Source organism: Dipodomys spectabilis, unplaced genomic scaffold (assembly GCF_019054845.1).
Source record: "Dipodomys spectabilis isolate Male_0828 unplaced genomic scaffold, ASM1905484v1 ptg000157l, whole genome shotgun sequence".
NCBI lineage: Eukaryota > Metazoa > Chordata > Mammalia > Rodentia > Heteromyidae > Dipodomys > Dipodomys spectabilis.
In genome coordinates this window covers 24274608-24295465 of record NW_024870834.1, presented here as the reverse complement: position 1 = coordinate 24295465, position 20858 = coordinate 24274608, and the positions used below count along the sequence as shown (strand labels likewise).

General features: G+C 49.3%; 1 protein-coding gene and 1 long non-coding RNA gene across 2 annotated transcripts; one reads left to right on the top strand and one right to left on the bottom strand.

Moving 5' to 3' along the window:
- Window positions 1–329: 329 nt before the first annotated feature.
- Zfp36l1 (ZFP36 ring finger protein like 1) lies at window positions 330–5944 on the bottom strand. Its single transcript, XM_042692502.1, has 2 exons — window positions 5729–5944; window positions 330–3222 (listed from the first exon to the last, which is right to left on the bottom strand). The coding sequence occupies exons 1-2, from the start codon at window positions 5783–5785 to the stop codon at window positions 2263–2265; spliced, it is 1017 nt and encodes a 338-aa protein (XP_042548436.1). The 5' UTR covers window positions 5786–5944; the 3' UTR covers window positions 330–2262.
- Window positions 5945–9159: 3215 nt separating this feature from the next.
- On the top strand, window positions 9160–11794 carry LOC122118760. Its single transcript, XR_006149436.1, has 2 exons — window positions 9160–9779; window positions 11569–11794. It is a non-coding gene; the product is annotated as an uncharacterized LOC122118760 (long non-coding RNA).
- Window positions 11795–20858: the final 9064 nt, after the last annotated feature.

Genomic DNA, 20858 nt, shown 5'->3' with positions numbered 1-20858 from the left:
CCTCTTCATCACTGGCACCTCAGACATCACCCAAAGTGAATGAAGGCCTCATGCTGGGCGGGTAGACTGGACTTCTGAGCTCCCTGGAAGAAGCTGAGACTTCATATAGGGTAAACAACTCTAGACTTCTCCATTTAGCCCAAACCATCAAGCCATCCCCTGAAGCAATGCAGGAGGAAGTACAGGCTCGTTGGCGAAACACCTCCACCCCTGCCTCAAAACCAGCACCAGAGACCAACCAACCCACCTAGCTCAAGACAGAGGGCAACCACCAGGCAAGACAAAACCACACCAAGTGAAACCAGCTCCACCACCAGTATTTCTTGAAAAAAAAAAAAACCAAAAAACGGGGTTTATTGATTTTCTTTAAACTGCAAATAGTCGTTACAAAAAGGTTTTTTTCTTCTTTTAAATAAGTTCACACAAAGAAAGAGAAATAGAAAGCAACGGTAGTGACCAGCAAGAGGAATAATAATTACATTCATCTTTATGTGTCTGTGTCTGTGTGTGCGCGCGTGCACGCGCACTAGTTCTGTTTTATGCTAACATTGGAAAACTCCAAACCTAGAATCCAGAACCTCAAATCTGTGAGCGGAATGTCTTGAGATGGGTACATGGAAGTCAAAAGGTTTTCCTTTTTGTTTTGTTTTTTCCCTTTTAGAAGCTATACATCAAAGGTGGTTTTTTCCTTCTGTGCTGTCATAGAACTTTTACATACATTCTCAGTCCTACTTGTGAAAGGCCTAAAGACAAAGAAAATTTGCAGTCCAACACAAAGGGGGTAATTTCTAAAATAAATAATCCAACAGTTTTTTGCATTTTTTTAAATTAATTTTTCATTTTTTTAAAATAAAATAACCAAAAAAGTGTAAAGTTACAAAAATGTTGTTGAAGAATAATATATTAAAACTGTGGAAAAAAAAAGGAAAGACACGTCACAAAATTTTAAGATTAATATGAAGATCATAATTTAACATAAAAGAATATATTCTATGGATTTGTCATCCCGATAAATATGAACAAAATTAACAAAAAAAGCATAGTTTGGCAATAAATACGTTTTGATAAGTTAAATAAGCTTTTTTATATTGATGTGCAGTGACAAGCAAAATTTTTTGCTCTCCAATTTCTGAAAGTTATATGAAGTTTTAAAACCCAGGGAAAAAAAAAAAAAAGCAGGCGTGAGTGCTAAGGGTAGACCTACGGTATTCCAGAGCAAAAAACCATTAAAGCTACTTCTACAGGAAATCGTTTTACACAGATATTGTATGTGGAATGAATACCATTAACTGCTCACCCCTTTACATTTTTTTTAAGCTTTTCTCTCATTTTTTTTTTCCATTACGTTTTTCATTAAAAGATGTCACATATGAACTGGGGAACTTTAGCACCAAGATCAAGTCTCTCATAGTCCATATCTAGCTTCCCCTTCTCCCCACTTGTTAAAAAAAAAAAATTAAATCACAAAGTCCCACTTAGGTCAAAATAATCTTCATCCTTTTTTTGTGGTTTTTTTTTGTTTTGTTTTTTCCGATCTTCCTTCCTGCAGACCTATACAAATCCAGGCAAGATTAGTCAACAGGGGTTCAAGCTGGAAAAGGTTTTGAATATCAGACAGGTTTCCTAACTCCAGCAAGAACTGGGGGTGGGTGGGGCAACTACTGGGAAGAGGGAGGAAGAAGTGTGCGGGAGACTGAAGGGAAGGTGCATTTGTGTAGCCAGTGGGGGGAGCTGCTGCTTCTGGGTCTCCCCCCCTCCCCCTGGGCAGAGGCTCCGGGAGGCCCACGGGCGCCCCCTGGCGCTAAAGAGGTAATGTAGTCACAGTGACAAAGTTAGATTACAAGGCACTAAGTTGCTTCTGTAAACTGTTAACTGCTTTTTCTTTTGTGATTTGGCACTTAAGGCTTAAGCCAGGGGAAAAAATATCAAGGCATCTACTGATGAATATAGGACTTGTCTGTTCTGCGTAGTTAAGTGGGCTATATAAACTGGAGGGAGGGGGGAGGGGAATTCAAGCCAGAATAAACTACTGACAAATTTGACTTGTCCTTATTTTTTTTTTTGGGGGGGAGGGGGGGATAGATAAGGTAAGGGAGAAGGATGGGTCATTCCAAGGTTCTGGGAAGGGGTTGAGCTTAACCTTGTTAATATTAAGGGCTGTGGGGAAGGGGTTGAGGAGGGTCTAGGATGTGGGTACAGCAGGAAGGGGAGTAGAAGGGGCAAGGGGGGGGGGGTCCCTCCCTACCCTGTTTTGTTTTTTTTTTAGTCATCTGAGATGGAAAGTCTGCTGAAAATGGGCAGGCGTCTTGAGTTGTCCAAGGTAGGGGAATCTGAGCCACTGTGGCTGCTGCTGGAGCTGCTCAGGTAGCCCTCCTGGTCCGAGAGAGAATCCTGAGGACTGGGGGGAGAGTCAAACATGTGAGGGGACTCAGACATGGGCCGGAAGAGGAAGGTGGTGGGAGAGCCACCCCCGGGCAGCCCCATGCTAGGGGCAAAGAGACTCGCCAGCTCCTGGCTGGAGAAGGCGAAGGGGTTATTGGTGCCATCGGGCAGAGTGGGTGAGCCCAGGAGGTCATCGGCGCTCAGAATGGGGGGTGGGGTGATGGATGTGGGGCTGTCCAGCAGCCCCGTGGCAGCGGCGGTGGCAGCGGCACTGGGAAACCCAGCAAAGCTAAAGCTATGCTGGAGACGAGGACGGTCAGCGGAGAGGTCCCGGGCCCCGGCCAGGGCACGGCGCTCCTCGGCGTTGTGGATGAAGTGGCAGCGGGGCCCGTAGGGGCAAAAGCCGATGGTATGGAAGGTGCGACACAGCTCGGTCTTGTACTTGGGATGGCGGGTCAGGCTGCGGAGCTCATGGATGCCGTGCGCGAACTGGCACTTGTCTCCATACTTACAGGCGCCGTTTTCTTCGAAGGGGCGGCACAGCTCCGTCTTGTAGCGACTGGAGTTGACCTGGCCGCTTCCGGGCTGCTTCTGAGTGGGCAGCAGCCGCTCACCCCCTTCTGAGAAAGAGCGGTCTCGGAAGCGGCTGTCCCGAGAGCTCAGGGCCGGGGCTGGTTCACCCTTGAGGTTGCTGAGGAGCTGGTTCTGGTGGAACTTGGTGCTGGGCAGGGTGACAGAGTGCCTCCGGGGGAAACCTCCACCAGCCGGGGTGCCCACTGCCTTCCTGTCCAGCAGGCAGCCCCCTGTGCTGGGAGCACTGTAGTTGAGCATCTTGTTACCCTGGAGGAAGAAAAGAGGGGAAAAGAGGCTGGTCAGTGACAGAGAACATCCACTAGGCCAGAAGAAGCGGTCCCAGGACGGCCCCCTTCCTCCAAACTCAAGAGAGGCCTAGGCTCTCCTCCCAAAGATATCCTCTCTCTCTGCTTCTCCCCTCCCCGCCCCCAGTACCAGACACCTGGGTTGGTTTGAGCCCCACTAAAAAGAAACCACAAAATTCTGGCCTGGGTGACAAATTGTTTTCTGCATGCCTTCCACACCATGTTGTACCCTTAAATGTCTATCTTCTGTCCCTAAAGGTACCACTTTCATCTATACAACCCCAACTTCTTTCCCGCCCAAATACAGAATATCTCATGCCAGGCAGCCCTCTCCAGATTCCCCTCCCCTTAGCCAAACCCCAAAACAAACAAAAAAAAAACTGGGTAAACCCCATAGAGAAGACTACACAGGAGCAGACTCTCCTCTTAATCAGACTCTGCTCTGCCGCTAGCCCCCTCCCCCACAATCGGGCCCTGGACTGGCAACTTTCTCCCCTTCACAAGTGTTCCCTTCCTTTGGCTGCCAACAACTTTTCAGACTGCCTGTGCTTTTGCTGGCTAGGGGTGGGGGAAGAGAGGAAGAACTGGCCTGGGGTTGGGGCAGAAGTGTGTGGTACTTGAAAACACAAACACATGGTCCCAGACTCCTGCAAGGGACGCCCAGGGCAGGAGTCTCTCCCACCATCCCCCCACCCCCTTCCCTGAGAAGATAGATGCCTTTGCACTTGGTCTCCCGGCTCCAAACAAGAGGCCTGGATAAGGGCACCAGTGTTTAATCTTGAACCAAAGCTGCAGATGAAAAGAGAAAAAGCACCAGACCCCACCCCCACCCACCTCCCAGTCAAGGGGGAGGGGGGACAGCAGGGCTGGGCACAGGCAGGGTTTGTTCCAATGGGACCAGGGTCACCTGCCCAAACTGTACCTATGACTTGGAAAGGGTATGGGTTCAAAATCTGGGAGTTAGTTCCAGGCCCATGTGAGTGTCATTGTGCAAATTCTAGTTAGTCCCTTAGGATCAGCAGCAAGGAATCAGGAACCTGTAAAGCCTGTAACCACAACCACCCCACCGGGCACTGATTATAGGAACCCAGTAGTGGGCCTGTTCTCAACAATGAGGTTCATTTAAAAAAAAAAAAAATAAGTCCTGCGGGAGAGAGGGGAGGGAGGTGAAAGAAAAAGAACTGAGATCAAAACAGTGAGAAGAGAGACCAGGGCCCGGGAGCCCAGGCAGCCCACGAGGGCTAAAGGCACAAGAAGAGGAGGAATCTGAATTCTTCAAACTTTTTGATGTTGCTCTCCAGCTCCTCGGCGTCCCTGCACTGCACCCCAACCCTGCAGCCCCGGGGGCTTTGGCAGCTGCACGGACAGGCGCAGCAAGCTGGGGGAAGAGAGCGACATGACCCGACGTGTTTAAGAGAAGGCAAAAACACTTCGGCAATTAAAAGCAGCCTAGAAGCTTCATCCTTTCAAACGGAGGGGGAGTCGGGGGCGGGCTGAGAAAAAAAAAAAAAAAGTTTTAACAACCGCCAAAGAACTTGGACATTTCAGCCGCACTCCGGATTTAAAACTTTGCGTGTTTTCCGTTGGTGTGGTTTCAGCTGGGAAGCTATCCCGCCTTCAAATCCTTGACTGGCCAGGTTCTTTTAAGTCTGGGCAGCATTTCGTCCCTTGTCCCTCAACGGAGGAGTCACAGCACCTCGCAACACAGTCAGGGGAGAGGGGGGTGTTAACCGACTTCCACCCCAAAATCTGCAGCCCGATCTACGCGCTGCCTCCGGCTGGAGTTTAAGCCGCGCTGGGGCGGACACACCAACTAACAAACCCCACGAACAAACGCGCTTTGGGAGATCTTGCTGAACTCCCAACTCTTGGCCTGTCTCTTCCTCGCAGAGGTCCCCAACCGCTCCCCCAAAGCAGAGGGGGAAACATCCCCAAGTCTTGATCCTCATTTCCTCGCAAAGGGACCCCCCCCCCCAACCAATCCCCAACCCCAACCTCGCAGGCCGGTACTCACTTGGACCCTCCCCGGCCGCACCAAGACCCCAGAGCGCTCCAATAAGCCGCACAAAGTAGGGATCAACGAACTCCTCAAATCTTGTCCCAATCCCAGTCATTCCTCTGCTTCTCTTGGGCAGCCCCGTTCTCGTACACTTTGGGGCCCCTCACCCCACCCCACCCCCAAAAAAAACCCTGCTTCTCGGATTCTCGTATAACCCTGGCAGGAACTGTGGTAACTCTTAAAAGACAGCAGAAGGCCGGGCCAAATTCCTTCAAACTAAGGAGGGGACACCAGAGGGTGAAAGAAACCCTGCGCCCAGGAACTCCCGCCATCTCCAACTCTGCAACACCCGAACTGGTAGTGTGTTTGGTGTTTTTGTGGTGGTGGTGTTTCTACAGATATTGGTGTTTGTTTTTTTTTAAAGCAAAAGACAATCTACTTCGAAAAGCAAACCTCCGCCCCGCTTTACCTTGCATAAAACTTCGCTCAAGTCGAAGATGGTGGCAGACACGAGTGTGGTGGTCATCGTGGGCGCTCGCACGGGGCAAGGGCGAGGCTGTGGCGTGGCGTGGCGTGGAGATCCCGGTGCGGGGAAGGCGCAGCCTCCGGCTCTCCGGTCAGGAGTCCCACACGCCTGCTCCCGGGGCCCCTCGCCTTTCTGACTCTCCCGGGCTGCGGCGCGCAAAGCCCAATTTATAAGTTTCAGATTTGGTGAACTGCGGGCGGGGAGGCGGGGAGGGAGGGAGGGAAGGAAGGAGAGGGGGGGAGGGAGGGGGGGGGTTGGAAGGAGGAGGAGGGGCTTTAAAGTTATTTAAATGAGGAAGAGGAGGAAAAAAAAGTTGATTGACACCGAGGTTGAATCAGCCATGCGGTCAGGCGGGGAGGCGGGAGGGTGGGGTGGCGAGGGTGGAGGGGGGGAGAGGGGCGGGCAGAAGGGGGGAGGGCGGGACGAAACTTTCAAGAGGAAGAAGGGGGAGGGGAGACGAGGGAAGAAGGCGGAAAAAAAAGAAAAAAAGAAAAGAAAAGCACGCGAAGCCGCGCGCGCACAACTTTTTTTTGTTTTTTTTCTCCTTTCTGAAAGAGGAAAAGTTTGGAGATCGCGGGCTGGGCGCCCGGCGCTCGGGGCCGCTCCCTGGGGCCGCGCGGCGGGGCGGGGGAGGGGCGCGCCCCCCTTTGTCGGCCCCGAGCGCCGCTCTGTGACATCATCCATTCCACCCCCTTCGGGGTTCTGGTTGCTGTGTTGTTGGGGTTTTTTTTTTTTTCCTGTTGTTTTGTTGTTTTTGGTGGGTGTGTTTTTGGTAGGACAGCCAGGCGGGCTCGACTTTCTCTTTTTTGGTACACCGGAGCTAAAGCCCCGTGCTGTGCGCCCCGGCCGCAGTTTCCATCTTCAAACCGTCCCGTCCCGTCCCTCTCCCCACCCCCCGCCACCGCCCCCCGCCCTCCGCGCGCCCCTGAAACTTCTCCAAGTGCCTCCCCAACTTTACCTTCCTCTGACTTCTCCAACCGGCCTGGGCTCCGCTTCGCCAACCCGGCCGGGCGAGGCGATTGGAAATTTGGAGGGTTCCCCCCCCAAAAAAAAGTTCAAGTGTAGGGCTTTATAATTGGGGTTTCTACCCCCGCCCCCTCTCTCCCCAGCGTGTCCGAGGAAGTACGGGGAGGGAAGGGAGGGAGCCTCCGGCGGGGACAAGGGAACTGGGAAAACTTTTCTCCCCGGGGAGGACTCGGGCTGGCGGGGGCGAGTGCCGCAGACTCCGCGCGCAGCACGCGTCCACACTCGAGCCGGCTCGGCCGCGGCGACTCCTGGGGGGTGCCCTCCCCCACCCCCCACCCGGGGAGACGGTTAGTTCTAACAGGCCTAGACGTCGCGTTTCCTTCACGCGTCCGATCTTTAAACTTAGTACCGAAAACTCTTGTCTCTTTCATGGACGCCTCTTCTTCCGCTGCCCCCACCCCCAGCAACGAACCACTTTCCACGCGTGCTCCGAGCGATGGGCAACCACCGCCTCCTCGCGCACACTACCAGACGCTAAGACCGGGAAAAAAGTTAGTTCGGTTACAATAAAGGTTAAGGCGGGTGGGGGGAGGGAAGACGCGTTTATTGTTGCTTCTCCGCCGTCCCCCCCGCCCCCACCGGGACCGAACCTGATTTGTCACCAGCACTGTTGTTTTTTTTTGGGGGGGGGTGGGGGTGGAAAAAGATCCCCGGACCGAAAGGCGGGCAGGGCAACGAAGACGATCAAATGAGTAATTTTTATTTTAATGTTTGCTAATAGGTTTGGTTGCTACCCACCCAAATACAAAGTTGTCCACCACACACACACACACACACACACACACACACACACACACACACGAGACTCGCTCCCCGCGCATCCGCTCAGGTGTTGGAATGGAGACGCAGGCGGAAATCGCGGGCCCCGGCCTCGCACGTTTCTTCCCAGCACTCGAGGCCGCCGGGTCTGTTATGAAACTCCGTGCGCCCCGAGTGGCTGCTAGCAAGTTCCATTGCGATGTAATTAGGTCACCCCATTAAGAGCACGTTTCTTAGGAAAGAACGGGGCGGGCCGAGCCCTGGAGTAGCAGCCACCCCCCTCCCCGCGCACGCGCGCGCGCGCACACACACGCACACACGCACATACACTTTACACTGCTTTTCTTATTTTTTCGTCAACCTCCGGGCAAACCCGGGGAAACCTTCCAGATCACCACTGTTTTTAGAAACCGGTTATTTTTCAACTTTGCGAACTCTTTTTTCCCTTTTCTGCAGCCCTGAACCCACCGAGCTTCCCGGCGGGGGTCTGCTTTTATTTGTCTCCCTGACTGGAATTGATGGCCCCATTTTTTGAACCCGGCTGTTACCCCCTTGCTTTTTCTTCTGTCCAGCTGCCTGTTGCTTCCCTCCCTGCTCCCATTTCTCATGTTTGCTTTTTTCAAGTATGGCATGGACCAGAAAGGGAAATAACTCCCATCCACCTTCATGCATATCATTCGAGTATAGTTCATTTCTTAAGGGATTTCTTTTTTCTTTTCCCGGTGCCTTCTCCTAGCTCTGAGAAGTGGGTGCTGGGGCGGGAGAAAGGGGTTCGTGCAGTTTCTTGGTGACGAGGTAATGAGTTCCAGACTCCAGTCCAGACTCTTCGCGTTAAAATCCCCCAGGTTAGTCAGTTTACACCCCCCCACACACACACCCCAACACACACCCAAAGGGCTGGTTAAGTCTTAAAACTCCCGAGTGTTCGAAAAGCTCAGCGGGGGAACGCTGGGCGGGATGGAAAAGCCTGGCGGGGGGCGGGGGGGGAGGGGAAAGGAAGGAGAGAAGGGCTGGGGGTGGGGACGGGGTGCCGGCCCCCCGGGGCGCAGGCGGAGTCCCAGCTCCGGGCGACCCCGCTCCTCTCCCACGGCTGTGGGCCGCGAGCACGTCCGCGGGGCCTCGACGCCCCGATCTGGCTAAATAAGTGATGTGTGTTTGCAAAGAGAAACGCGTTTATTCCTCGAATTTCCTCCACTTTTCCAACTTTTCCTGCGGGCCTCTCCTCGCCGGCTCCCCGGGGGGCGCGGGCTCCGGAGCTGTTTACCCACCCCGCCGCCGCCCGCCCGGGTTCGTTCCAGCTCCCAGAACCTGTCTCTATAATTAAACTTTTTAATTGTCGGGTTGCAACGTCACTTAGGGGACTTTCCAAGGGTGAGGAACCGAGGGGAGGAAGCGAGCTCCTTAACCCTTCGGTGACCTAGCGTCCGGGCGGCGGATGGCGTGCGGTGCGGTGCGGTGCGGAGGTGCGGGCCGGGGCCCCTTGGTGCGCCACCCCCCCGAGCGTGCCCGCAGGTGGGTGGCCGAAGGAGCTAGCCCGGGCCGGGGCCGGGGCCGGTGGCCAGGCAGAGCAGTGCGCGGGTGCGCGGCCCTCCGCCGTGCAGGCCGTGGCGTCACCACCCCCTCCCGGACACCTCCCCCGGGGCGGCCACTCCCCCAGCGGCCCAGGCGCTGCGCACCGCCAGGCCTGACTTCCGGGCGCTCCCTATCCGCGGCCCGAGAGGGGGAAGACCAGGTACTTTGATGGGGGGTGGGGCTGCTAGGTTCGTGAAAGCCCGGAGTGAAAGTCCTCGGGCGGAAGGAGACCCGGCGGTGCGTTCTTCGGGTAATCTGGAGCCTGGGCGCACGTCGGGGCTGGCGAGGTGGTGGAGCTCCCAGCCCAGGACACTCGACCCCCCCTTCCCGATGGCCGGCTGATGGCCTGCACCCCTCCAAGCACCACCTTCCCTGGGCTTTGGGAGGTTGCACTTCCTTCTGATCGTTTGCAAAAAAAAAACAACTCAAATTCTGAGCCTTCCCTTCCCCCAGCCTGAGAGCCTGGCACCGCTTCAAGGTCCTGGGGTGAGAGGGAAAAGGCGATCTGTCCGCGGGAGGCCCTGCAGTCACCTGGTTTGGAGTTACCTGGAGTGTTTTGAGGACTGCAGATCAGGACTTGGACCCCCGCCCAGGAAATCAGACGGTCTGATGATGAGACTAGGAATCTACGCTGTCGGTAAATTTCCTGCAGATAATTCAGACACTGGTGTTTGGGAAATCAGTGGTCGGTCCAAGATGTCGGAGTTGAGAGGGCCTTGGTTCAAACGTCTGCCATTTTCTAGCTGAGTTATATTTTTTTTTTTAAGACAGAAGTCTTGCTAAGTTACCTATGCTGCCCTCTACCTGTGTGCTCAAGTGAGCCTGGAAAAGAGCAGGGGAGGGGTGGGGGAATGGGGTCAGGATGAAGCATGTGGAGCTGTTGCCTAACGGGAAAATACTTATTGTTACAAGTATTTCTTTAAAGACTGCTTGGGCCCAGTGGATAGCAGAAGCAAGAAAGTCCTAAATACCTCAAAATTCCTAAAGCCCTTCAGAGCACTTCAGGGTGTCACTCAGCTGCCATATTCCTCTCCCCTGAAGCAGGCGGAGGCCTCAGGAGAAGGCAGTGCAGACACCAGCTTTGTGTCTGGAATCTTTGGGGTAAGCACAGAGGAACGGGGAACCCAACCCCAGCGCCAGCAAGGTGACATTTCAAGGCTCCCTGGGCCTTGAAATAGGCCCATTCTTAGGTCCATTGCTTTAACTTTTTCCCTGTGGGGATGTTCCAGAGTTTGATTAAATTCTGCCATAGCCCACAGTTGTCCTCCCTGCAAGCTACTAAACCTGCCTAGAGCAAATCTCCAGTCCAGCATAATCTGGCTCTTGTGTGGACCTTGACATTTCCCTATCACCACTCCCCAAGCCCAAGCCCAAAACACTGCTCTAGTCAGTTGTAGAGAAAGATGAGCCATCTTCCTCATTTTACCCAGGGACTGCACATACACATCCTGTCTAAAATCTTACTTTTGGGCCAAGAAAATTCTTTAGAACCTAGTTGAAACATCTCTTCCTATGGTTTACTTTTTTTTCTTTTTTTTTTTGTCGGTCATGGGGCTTGAACTCTGGGCCTGAACACTATCCCTCAGCTCTTCAGCTCAAAGCTAGTGCTCTACCACTTGAGCCACAGCACCACTGAGTGGTTTATTGGAGATAAGAATCTCATGGACTTTCCTGCCTGGGCTAGCTTTGAACCCACTAGCTTTTTTGCTCAATGCTAGTGCTCTGCCACTTGAGCCACAGCTCCACTTCTGACCCTTTGTCGGTCCATTGGAGATAAAAGTCTCAGGGACCTTCCTGCCTTGACTTGCTTCAAACAATGAACCTCAGATCTCAGTCTCCTGAGTAGCTAGGATTACAGATAAGTCTACCAGCATCCTACTGTACCTATGCTTTCTCATGTATTCATGGGATGTTCATTTCCTTGAGTAGTTTCAGTTTTTGAGTACATATTCATGCTTAAACGGTTGCTTTACTTTTTAACGTGCAATAAAATTGACCTTTATTTGGCATACACATCTACAAGTGTTGATCTGGATATATTCATGCAACCACAATCAGGAAACAGTAGTTCCATCACCCCTCCCCAAATCTCCCAAGTACTTTGTAGTCATACCCTCCCTCATCTCCCATCCCCCAACTCCTCAACACCACTGATCCTTTCTCTCCCGTAATTCTGTCTTTTTCAGACTGTCATATAAATGGAATCATACAGTAGTATGATTTCACATAGTATAATGCCTCTGAAATTTGCCCATGTTGTTGCCTTTACCAATAGTTTGTGTCTCCTGATTGATAAATAGTAGTTCACTGCCTAAATATACCATAGTTTATGCACTAGCTATGCTTCGAAGGACATTGTTTACAACCTTTGGCTATGAGAAACAAATATCCATATTTTTTATTAATATACATTCTTATTTCTCTAGGGTAAATAACTGGAATGAGATTTCTGGGTCACAAGTATTTCTGGGTCATGTGATGAATGTATGTTAAAAGTAAAAACCACTGAACCATTTTCCAGAACAATGAGTTTATAGTTGTTCTGCATCCTCCCTTTGTTTTTATTTTTACTGTAATCATTCCAGTAATAACCATAATTCATTAAGGTTTTAATTTGTAGTTCTCTAATAAATAATGATATTGAATATCATTTCATGTGTCATCTTTATTGTCTTTGGTGTAAAGTCTTTTCCAACATCTTTACCTATTTTTTTCTTACTGTTGAGATTTGAGAATTGTTTATATATTCTAGATGTAGTTCCTTGGTCAGATCTGCAAATATTTCGAGTCTGCACTTTTAATCTTTTCAATCTGGGAACAAAGTGCCTTTCACAAAGCAAAAGTTTGTCGTTTTCATGAAATCTAATTGATCAGTTTTATCTTTTGTGGAGCATGCTTTTGGTTTCATAGCTAAGGACCCTGTATAACCCCAGGTCAGTATGATTTTTTTTTTAAAAGCAGTACTGGGGCTGGAATTTAGGGCTTTGAGTACTTAGTAGGCAAAAACTCATGTTGAGCTATGCTTCCAGTCATTTTCCCCCCACTGGTTATTTTTAGATAAGAATCTTGTCCTTCTCTAACCTTCCAGGAGCACACCTGGACTTCCATTATCTATTTTAGGTTTCTCATCATAACTGGAATGATAGATATTCATCCATACTCAGATTCATTGTGATAGGACCTTACAAACTTTTCTGCCTGGGCTGGCCTGGAAACTTGATCCTCCCATTCTCAGCCTTCCACATAACTACGATGACAAGTATAGGCCATCATACCTAGTTATGAATTGAGAAGAGGTCTTGTGAACTCTTCTGCTCAGGTTGGCCTTTAACTGAAATTACCCTGATCTTGGCTTCCTGAATATCTAGAATTACAGATGTGAGCCACCAGTACCCAGTTAGGATTTTTTTGGGGGGGAGGGGGGGCGCTAAGATTTTTCTTTTTAACTATATATAATTGCATTTGTAATCCTCCTCCTATTTTGAATATTTTATCAAGGTAATACCTTTTGTCTCCTGTAACCTTTTTTGATTCTGTTTTCTGGATTACTTTTGTATGGAGTATCTTTGGGAGGGTGGTAGGGGTAGGCAGGAGTGTGAACCCAGGGCCTCATGTATGCATCATGTATGTTCTACCACTAAGGTAGATCATTTATAGAGGTTTTCACCTTCAATCAATTGTCTTTTGGATCTACTATATGCTGTTGACAGCATATAGTTGGGTCATGTTTTCTTGTTAAATCCATTCTAACCAATCTGTCTTATAATTGAGAGTGTTTGGTCCATTCACATTTACAGCTATAATTAACAAGGAGGGACTTCATTCTGGCCTTTCGCTATTTAGTTTTTTCTTGTCTGCTTGGTTTGAGTCTCTTGGTGGTTTTTATTTGGTTTTCAGTGCTGGGGACAGGACCCAAGATCTCATGCATGCTAGGTAAGTCACACTTGCGCATGTGTGCACACACATACACACACAGACACATACCTAGCACTCACTATTTGTTTTCTAGCTGTCTTCTAGATATATTGGCACTCATTTCCTGAACCTTGAAAAATACTTTCAAAGACCCTTAGTGGATTCTTGGCATCACATAGTACCAAGCAGAATGTTTTACATTATTGCCTATACATACAAATCTATGAGAAAAATTACTATACATTAGACACAGAAAGAAATTAACAGCAGTGTGCAATAAAATAGAACAATTATAACAATAATGTAAGAAGTCAAAATATTTTATTATATAACTCCAGATGTACACCATAATCCCACCACTCAGGAGACCAAGGCGGGACCATTAAATATGAGGTCAGCATGGGCTATGCAGTAAGACCCTGTCTCAAAACAAAAAAAAAATTTTTTTGTGCCACTCCTGGGGCTTGAACTTAGGTCTGAGCACTTTCCTTAGCTTTTTCACTTAAGGCTGGTGCTCTACCACTTGAGCCACAGCTCAGGTTCTGGCTTTTTTGAGTTAATTTATTGGAGGTAAGAGTCTCATGGACTTTCCTACCTGGCTGGCTTTGAACCACAGTCCTTAGATATCAGCCTCCTGAGTAGCTGGGCTTATAGGTTTGAGTTACCAGTGCTCAGAAATGTATGTTTCCTATTTGACAAGTTCATTTTTGTTTTATTTTAATATTTACAATATATTGGCGTGCTGCCTCCAAAGTTTCTAATAAAAAATATGCTGATAAACTTACTTCTCTCTTGCTATTCTCAAGATTTTGGCTTTTGACAGTTTGATTATAATTGTCTCGGTGTGGGATTGTAAGATCATCCTTAGAGTTCATTAAGATTCTTGGATGTTTATGTTCATCTCTCTTGTCAGAGTTTGGAACTTCTAAGGCATTATTTCTTCACGTCTGTCTGCCTCTTTCTTCTCTTTCTGAAACCCCTATATGTATGCTGGTACACTAGGATAGCATCCCACAGACTCTTGGTTCACTTTTCTTTCTTTTCTTTTCTGTTCCTCAGACTTGATCATTTCATGCTGATTCTTTCTTCTGCCTCCTAAAAACTGAAGCTCTCTAATGAAATTTTTATTTCAGCTATTTTTCCTTTTCAGCCCCAGAATCTCTTTTTGGTTCCTTTTAGGTTTTCCATCTTTTTATTAAGATTTGTTTTGATTGTATAACATTGTTGACTTTATCCACTAGATAACGTATCTTTAATTCTTTCAGCCTCTTTTTAAAAACCTTTGTGTAATAGATCTGAAATCACATCCTTTACAGGGATACTTTCTGTTGGTTTGTGTTGTGAATGGACTATGCTTTCCTTGTATGTCTTGGGATTTTTTGTTGAAAACTAGGCATTTTAACCTAATAATATGGTAGCTCTGGTAATCAGTTTCTCTTCCTTCATCAAGACTTGCTGTTTTAGTTATTTGAGGATTTTGTTATTGTTGTTATAGGCTGTCTTTACACAAAGCAGCAGCCCAAGGTATAAACTTAAGGTCTTCTCAGGTTTTTAATTTTTTGTTGTTGTTGTTTCCATTTGAGGAGGTTGTTTGTTTTTGTCAGTTGTGGGCCTTGAAGTTGCCCTGGATGCTGTTCCTCAGCCCTTCAGCTCAAGGCAAGCGCTCTACCACTTGAGCCACAACGCCGCTTCCAGTTTTCTGGTGTTTAATCGGAGAGAAAAGTCTCAGGGAGTTTCCTGCCCAGGCTGGCTTTGAACTGCAATCCTCAGATCTTAGCCTCTTGTGTAGCTAGGATCACAGGCCAGAGCTACCGGCACATGGTTCCACTTGGTTTTGCTTTTGTTTGTTAACCTTGTGCCTCTCCCTAGGTAGGTACAGCCATTTCCTAGTTTTCCTTATATATGTAGTCCGGTTTTTTGCTTTTGTTTTTGTTGCATATGCTAATCATATCCCCAACAGGGGAAAAAGAGAGAAAAAGGAGATATGAAAGGCCCTGGCACTTTAAATTCCCTGGAAGTCACTGTAGCTGGAGAGGGTGATGCTTGCAACCATGGGGGAGGTAGAGCAACAATGGCCATCAGCATCCCGGTCTACATCTCTGTGGTCAGAAGTAGCAATCAGAGCACAGATCCCTGGTATTTAGACGACAGGATTCTTTTCCCACCCTGGCTTCTATAAGCCATGTGCAGAATGCTCCAGGAACCAAGACTGCCTGCCACAGGCAAGATGGGGAGCTGCTACTTTTCAAAGAACTGAAATTGATCACAATCAACCACAACGTATATGAAGTTGTAAGCCTTCAATAAGCTTCAGAGTTCCACAACAGTGTCAGATCTGCCAGTGTCCTTGGGGGTGTAGATGTCCAAGAAAATTCCTAAAAGTCTGTGCTTTGTATCCACCACCTTTTCCCCAATCCCTCCTCTCGTAGCTTTATGTCTATATTTCAATCTATGATCCACTTTGAGTTTTTTTTTTTAATGAGATGTGAGTTTCATGTTGAAGTTTTTTGTTTGTTTGCCTGTGGATGTCATATCCCAACACAGTTGAAAAACCTCATTTCTTTATATCTTTCTAGAAATCAGATGGGCATACTGGTATGGGTCTTTCTATTCTGTTGCATTCATTTGTGTCTGTCTGTCCCTTTACCACGACCACACTGGCAGGGCTGAGCATATGGCTTAGTGGTAGACTTAGTGCACTTAGTAGGCCCCCATAAGTACTCACAGGAGGAAAAGAGCAGATTTAGTATTCGTCTACTTTGTTAACTTAGCCAGCCACCCCTTTTTCCTCCCTGACAGACAACAGAAGACTTGGCTGAACATGCACAGACATCATGAAAAGTAATCTTACAATAAATCCCCGAACAGATCCGGCTAGACACTGGCCTCATAGCCAACTATTTTAAGCTGCTGCGCATTTATAGATCATCTTTCTAGCAAGCCTTACGATGTCAAAGCATTTATCTATGAGGAAGAGTGGACTGCAGTAAAATAATTAGTTTACATCGAAAGCATTCCATTCCCAAACAGAATTTAAACAAAAAGCTCTCCTCTCTGAAAACGGGCTTTCTGGGTAAAGAATCCCACTGCTCTGAAATCTTGGGCTCTCAGACGGGTGGGGTTGTTTCACTAAATTTATTTCAGCCACTTATAGAAACAGAAGGAGAAAGAGGGGGTGGGGGCTGTGAGCACACCAGCCCTGGCTCTGTAGTATTAATATCTGCCAGGGCCTGCTTTTATTTCAGTTTTGTTTTACTGGGGGGGGGGGAGGAGGGGGAAGGAGTAGACAAACAGCTTGCAGCTTCTGAGCTGTGGTTTCCCACCTTTCTCCCTAAACATTTCCCAAAGGGTGGGCAAAAGCCATACCCACCTCCTCTACCTCAACTTGGGGCAGCTGGAGGGTAGATTGCCCACATCCTGCACCCCTGAATACCAAGCACTCCTGTCAGATGTGGTACCTTTGGCATCAGCTTTTCTCCCATTCCCAGAGACAGAGCGAGAGAGAGCACACACAAGAGCATACAGGATACCAGAGGCTTTGTCCCGACTCCTTACCCAACCCTACATACCCACCTAGAAACTCCATACTTGAATCTAGGATTTATTGGCTACAACAGGCCTTACAAACCCTGAGACCCTCCTCCTAAGCTCCCAAAATGCATGGAGTGCACATTCTCCCCAGTCCCTGATACCTGGTCAGTCTCTTCTACCGTATTAACTAGCAAAAGAATTTCTAGCTGCTCTTACAACTAGAAAAAGAATTGTCAGGTTGTTTTTTGAAAACCCTGTTTGGGGCTGAGTTTGGAATACTTTGTAGAAAACAGGCTAATTGCCTTCCACAGAGCGGGGAAACTGAGGTATGGCAAAAGGCAGTGGATGATCTGCACTCACTGTGGGTAGGGGAGATTCATGTACAGTCTTCGTTGGCTTTCAGATGCCCCTCACTGAACCCAGAAGGGCTAGGGACTAGCAGGGTTCTGTCTGAGAACTGGCTGCCCCACAGCTGCCACTAACTGGGGCAGAAAGAGGAAACACGCACGAGGGAAATCAGAAATCTGCTGAGCTCAAGACTCGAATGCCCCTAGGAGAATATGGGGAAGTACCTCATTTGATGCTTGGCCATGAGAACCAAGCCATTCTGGTGCCCTCATATATAGTAAACCCCTGATCCGTGGATCGCCAAGGAAGATGATGAAGGGCACTCACGCTCTTCACCTAACCCAATGGGGAAAGACTGACTGATCAGGGACTGGCTGGAGGGAGAGCGATCTGCGGCAGAAGTTGAACTTCTCGCCCCAAACTAAAGGATCATCTGTAGAGCATCCTGCATACTAGTAAGCTGTGAAATGCTCACACAAGTTCCTTTACTGCCATCAGCCAGTTTCCTTTGGGAGTGCCCTCCATTACTCTAGCAAAGAAAGCCCAGTGCTGCAGAGGCCACCTTTTGGAGCAGCTCCTTTAAGAAGCAAGAATCTCTCTGACCAGAGCAGGGGTCCACACTGTGGGAGAGTCCCCTGATGGACAGCCAGCAGGGAGGGCCACGGCTGGGCCTTCAGCCACAGCCCCTGTGACCTCTCCAATGTTGTTTCTCCTGCCAACTGTGTCCTTCACGCTGGGGAGACCATGTGCCCCCACACCAGGGCCAGCCCTTGTCTGACCAAAGGCAACCAGATCTGCTGCAGCTGCTAAGTGAAAGAAGTAGGGAAGCAGCTGGAGAAGGATTCCTGCCAGCCGGGTGGGTGTAAATATTTATACAACGTGGTGCGTGGGAAGAGGGAGGTGGGAGGAATGCAGAGGCTCCGACACTGACAGATTTAAGAAGGCTGCTTAGTGAGGCAGGTCAGCCAGGAAGGCCCCTAAGGCTCTCATCCTCACCTGTGCTCCTATGTGAGGGAGCCTGGCCTTGGCCCTAGTGAGGAGAGCAGCTGAGAACAAAATCCATCCCCTGCTCCCCACTCCTTCCTGCTCCTGATCTACACCACGGATCGGCCATAGGGAGGCATAACAGATAGAGTCATAGGGAAGGAGAGGAAGGGGCTGCCTTCGGACACAAACCACTGTGTCTAAGAGCAAAGCCTTGGGGATTCCTGACTTTCAGTTTCAGAGTCTTAAAGGATTTGAGACTCCAAGTATTGAACTCCGGAGCTGAAAGGCCTCGAAAACTTAAGCAAAAGTATGAAATCTAAGTGCAAAAACAAAAGTCTCCTGGAAAACTTTTTTAATCCACAGAACTTTCTAGAGTGGCAGAGAACATTCTGCACAGATGACTATGATAGTAATGACAGGATCAAGGTGCACCAGGGGGGCCCCCCTGGTGGCACTGGTCTGAGTAGCACATGGCCTACCTACCATCCCACAGGTTCTAGAAGGACAGTCCCCTCCCCACCCCATGCACCCTCCTGTGGCTCAGCTCCAAGTGTGCTCAAGCAGAGGGACCCCATCCAGCCACCCCCCATCCAGCCACCCCCTCAGTGGGCCTGCTCAGGACTTAGCCGCCGGGGCCCAACAGCCTTGATACCCAAGGAGGGAAGCAAGCCTGAGCCGTTGGGAACAGCCAGATGGACTTCAGTCAATCTGCCCAGGACAGCTGGGGAACAAGACCTGGGCCACTCCACTCCAGATAAGGAGGGGTGGCAGCTTCTAGGATTTCACTGTTACTGTACCCATCAAGAAGTGCCACCTAGCCAGGCATGGTGATACATGCTTGTAATACCAGCCCTCAGGAAGCAAAGACAGAAGATCAAGTTCAAGGTGAGCTAGAGCTACGCAGTAGCACACATGCACACCCTCAAACACACACACAGTGCCACCTGCTTCCATCAGTACCAGCACTGACCTTCAGCTTCTCCCACTGGCTAAGTCTGTGTTTCTCCTCAACGATGAACACCTTTAAGGGACAATTGCCAGCCTTCCAGCATATCCCCTGTGCCCTCAAGATGCCCACTGGTTAAAGGTAGGACGTTTAGAAGAAGAAAGATGTTCTATTGGAAAACTGCCTGTCTCCACAGCAGATAGGTCCAGACTCTAGGGCAAATGGCACAAAGCAAGGATCAGAGAACATCTCAGCATCCCTAAGAGGCAGCCCTGTGCTGTAAGCTCCTTCATTGCATGGAGCTAAGGAGGTGATATGGGTAGAGTTAACTTGTTCCCACCCAAGCCTTGGAGCCCAGGCCCACACACACACACAGGAGGCAACACCATCTGCCCCCACCCCCCAGCTGGGGCCTGGCACCAGTACCAGCATCCTAGGAAGAATGGCACCGTCCCCAGTCCCTCCCTGAAGAAGCTCCCCTTCAAGGGTACCAGGGTTGGGAGATCTTCAGGCACCCAGGACCTCCTCAGCCCTGCCTGCCAGCTGCAGCCTCCTCCTTGCCCGCTCTCCCCAAACACAAGAGCAGAAATAAAAGCTGCTTGGCCCAAGGAAAGGTTTAGGCAAAAGAACTGAAACTGAATGACAAAAGCAACAACAAAAGCTGTAAGAGAGGCCACTGGAGAGACATGCAAGAAACAGACCGAATAAATCATCTAGGAATCTAGCTGTAAAACAAGACAGCCCAAAAGGTCCAAAAGAAAAAAAAGAATCAAAAAAAAAAAACAAAAAACAGTATGCTATGTAAGTGAAATGAGATAGAAAAGGGAACTGAAAATAAAGGGAGGAGGCAGTTATAAATATTCGGAAAAGAGAATATAAAAGCAAACACTAGGGGGAAAAAATGTAAGAAGAGACCCAGGAGAAAGGAGGAACTGGTACATTTAGACCAACTACTCTGATCCTCATTCAGACACATCCGTAACGTCCCGCAGTCTGGTGGGGTTTGTGGATGTCAGGCTCTTCTATCCCGCAGTCTGGCGGGGTTTGTGGACGTCAGGCTCTTTGAAACACTGAGCAAGGACAGGCCTAGAAATGCCAGCTTCCCTTCTTGTCTTCGTTTTTCTAACAATCTCTCCAATTCACCCCCTCCTTCAGTCTTTTTGCAGAGAGCACAAGCTAGTCTTCCTGAGGCAAGGCCAAAAACCAATCCAGTTCACCCCCCCCCACCCCACCGCACCCCCACAGAGAGTTTCCATAATGGCACCCCGGGGAAGGCCCTGTGCCAGGAGTTCTGGGAGCTGTGGGGCTGTGGGACCAGCTTTGCATCTCAAGGGAGAGGTCCATCCCAATGCATGAGGATGGCCCTAACCTACAGACACACCATACCTAGCAAGGCAGGGAGGGTTTCAAGGAGTACTGAACTATCAGCTCTAGACAAAGCTAGGAAATCCCAGAAAATGCAACTTTTGGAAACTATTTTTCTTTGGGGGGAGGGGGGGGCAACCAGTCATGGGACTTGGACTCAGGGCCTGGGCTCTCTCTCTGAGCTTTTCACTCAAGACTAGCATTCTATCACTTTGAGCAACTTCTGCTTTTGTTTTTCCTGGTGGTTTATTGGAGATCAGAGTCTCACGGACTTTTCTGCCTGGATTGGCTTTGAACTGCGATCCTCAGATCTCAGCCTCCTGAGTAGCTAAGATGACAGGCGTGAGCCACCAGCACCCGGCTTGGAAACAACTGAAGAGGATTTCGTTTCCAGGCATTCTCAAGGAGACCTAAATATATCCCTGCCTTGCCCCCATGCAGTGACTGGCAGACAGCTTCTGGAAGTTCACCCTTGAAGTTTTGTGTGCACACACTATGGAGAGAAGACTGAGCAGTCACTGACCTGCTCCCTCTGGTGGCAAGATCCCTCGGGATCTGTCACTGCCTTATCTGCCTCCTTAGCTTCTGTTCTTGTTTTTCCAATCTCCTTACTTAACAAACCCA

What these genes read in the sequence shown, in the direction of transcription:
- Zfp36l1 (XM_042692502.1), bottom strand. Translation starts at nt 5,785, where the DNA reads ATGACCACCACACTCGTGTCTGCCACCATCTTCGACTTGAGCGAAGTT. An exon ending in TGAGCGAAGTTTTATGCAAG is followed by an intron (nt 3,223 to 5,728) that starts GTAAAGCGGGGC and finishes TTCTTCCTCCAG; the next exon opens with GGTAACAAGATGCTCAACTA.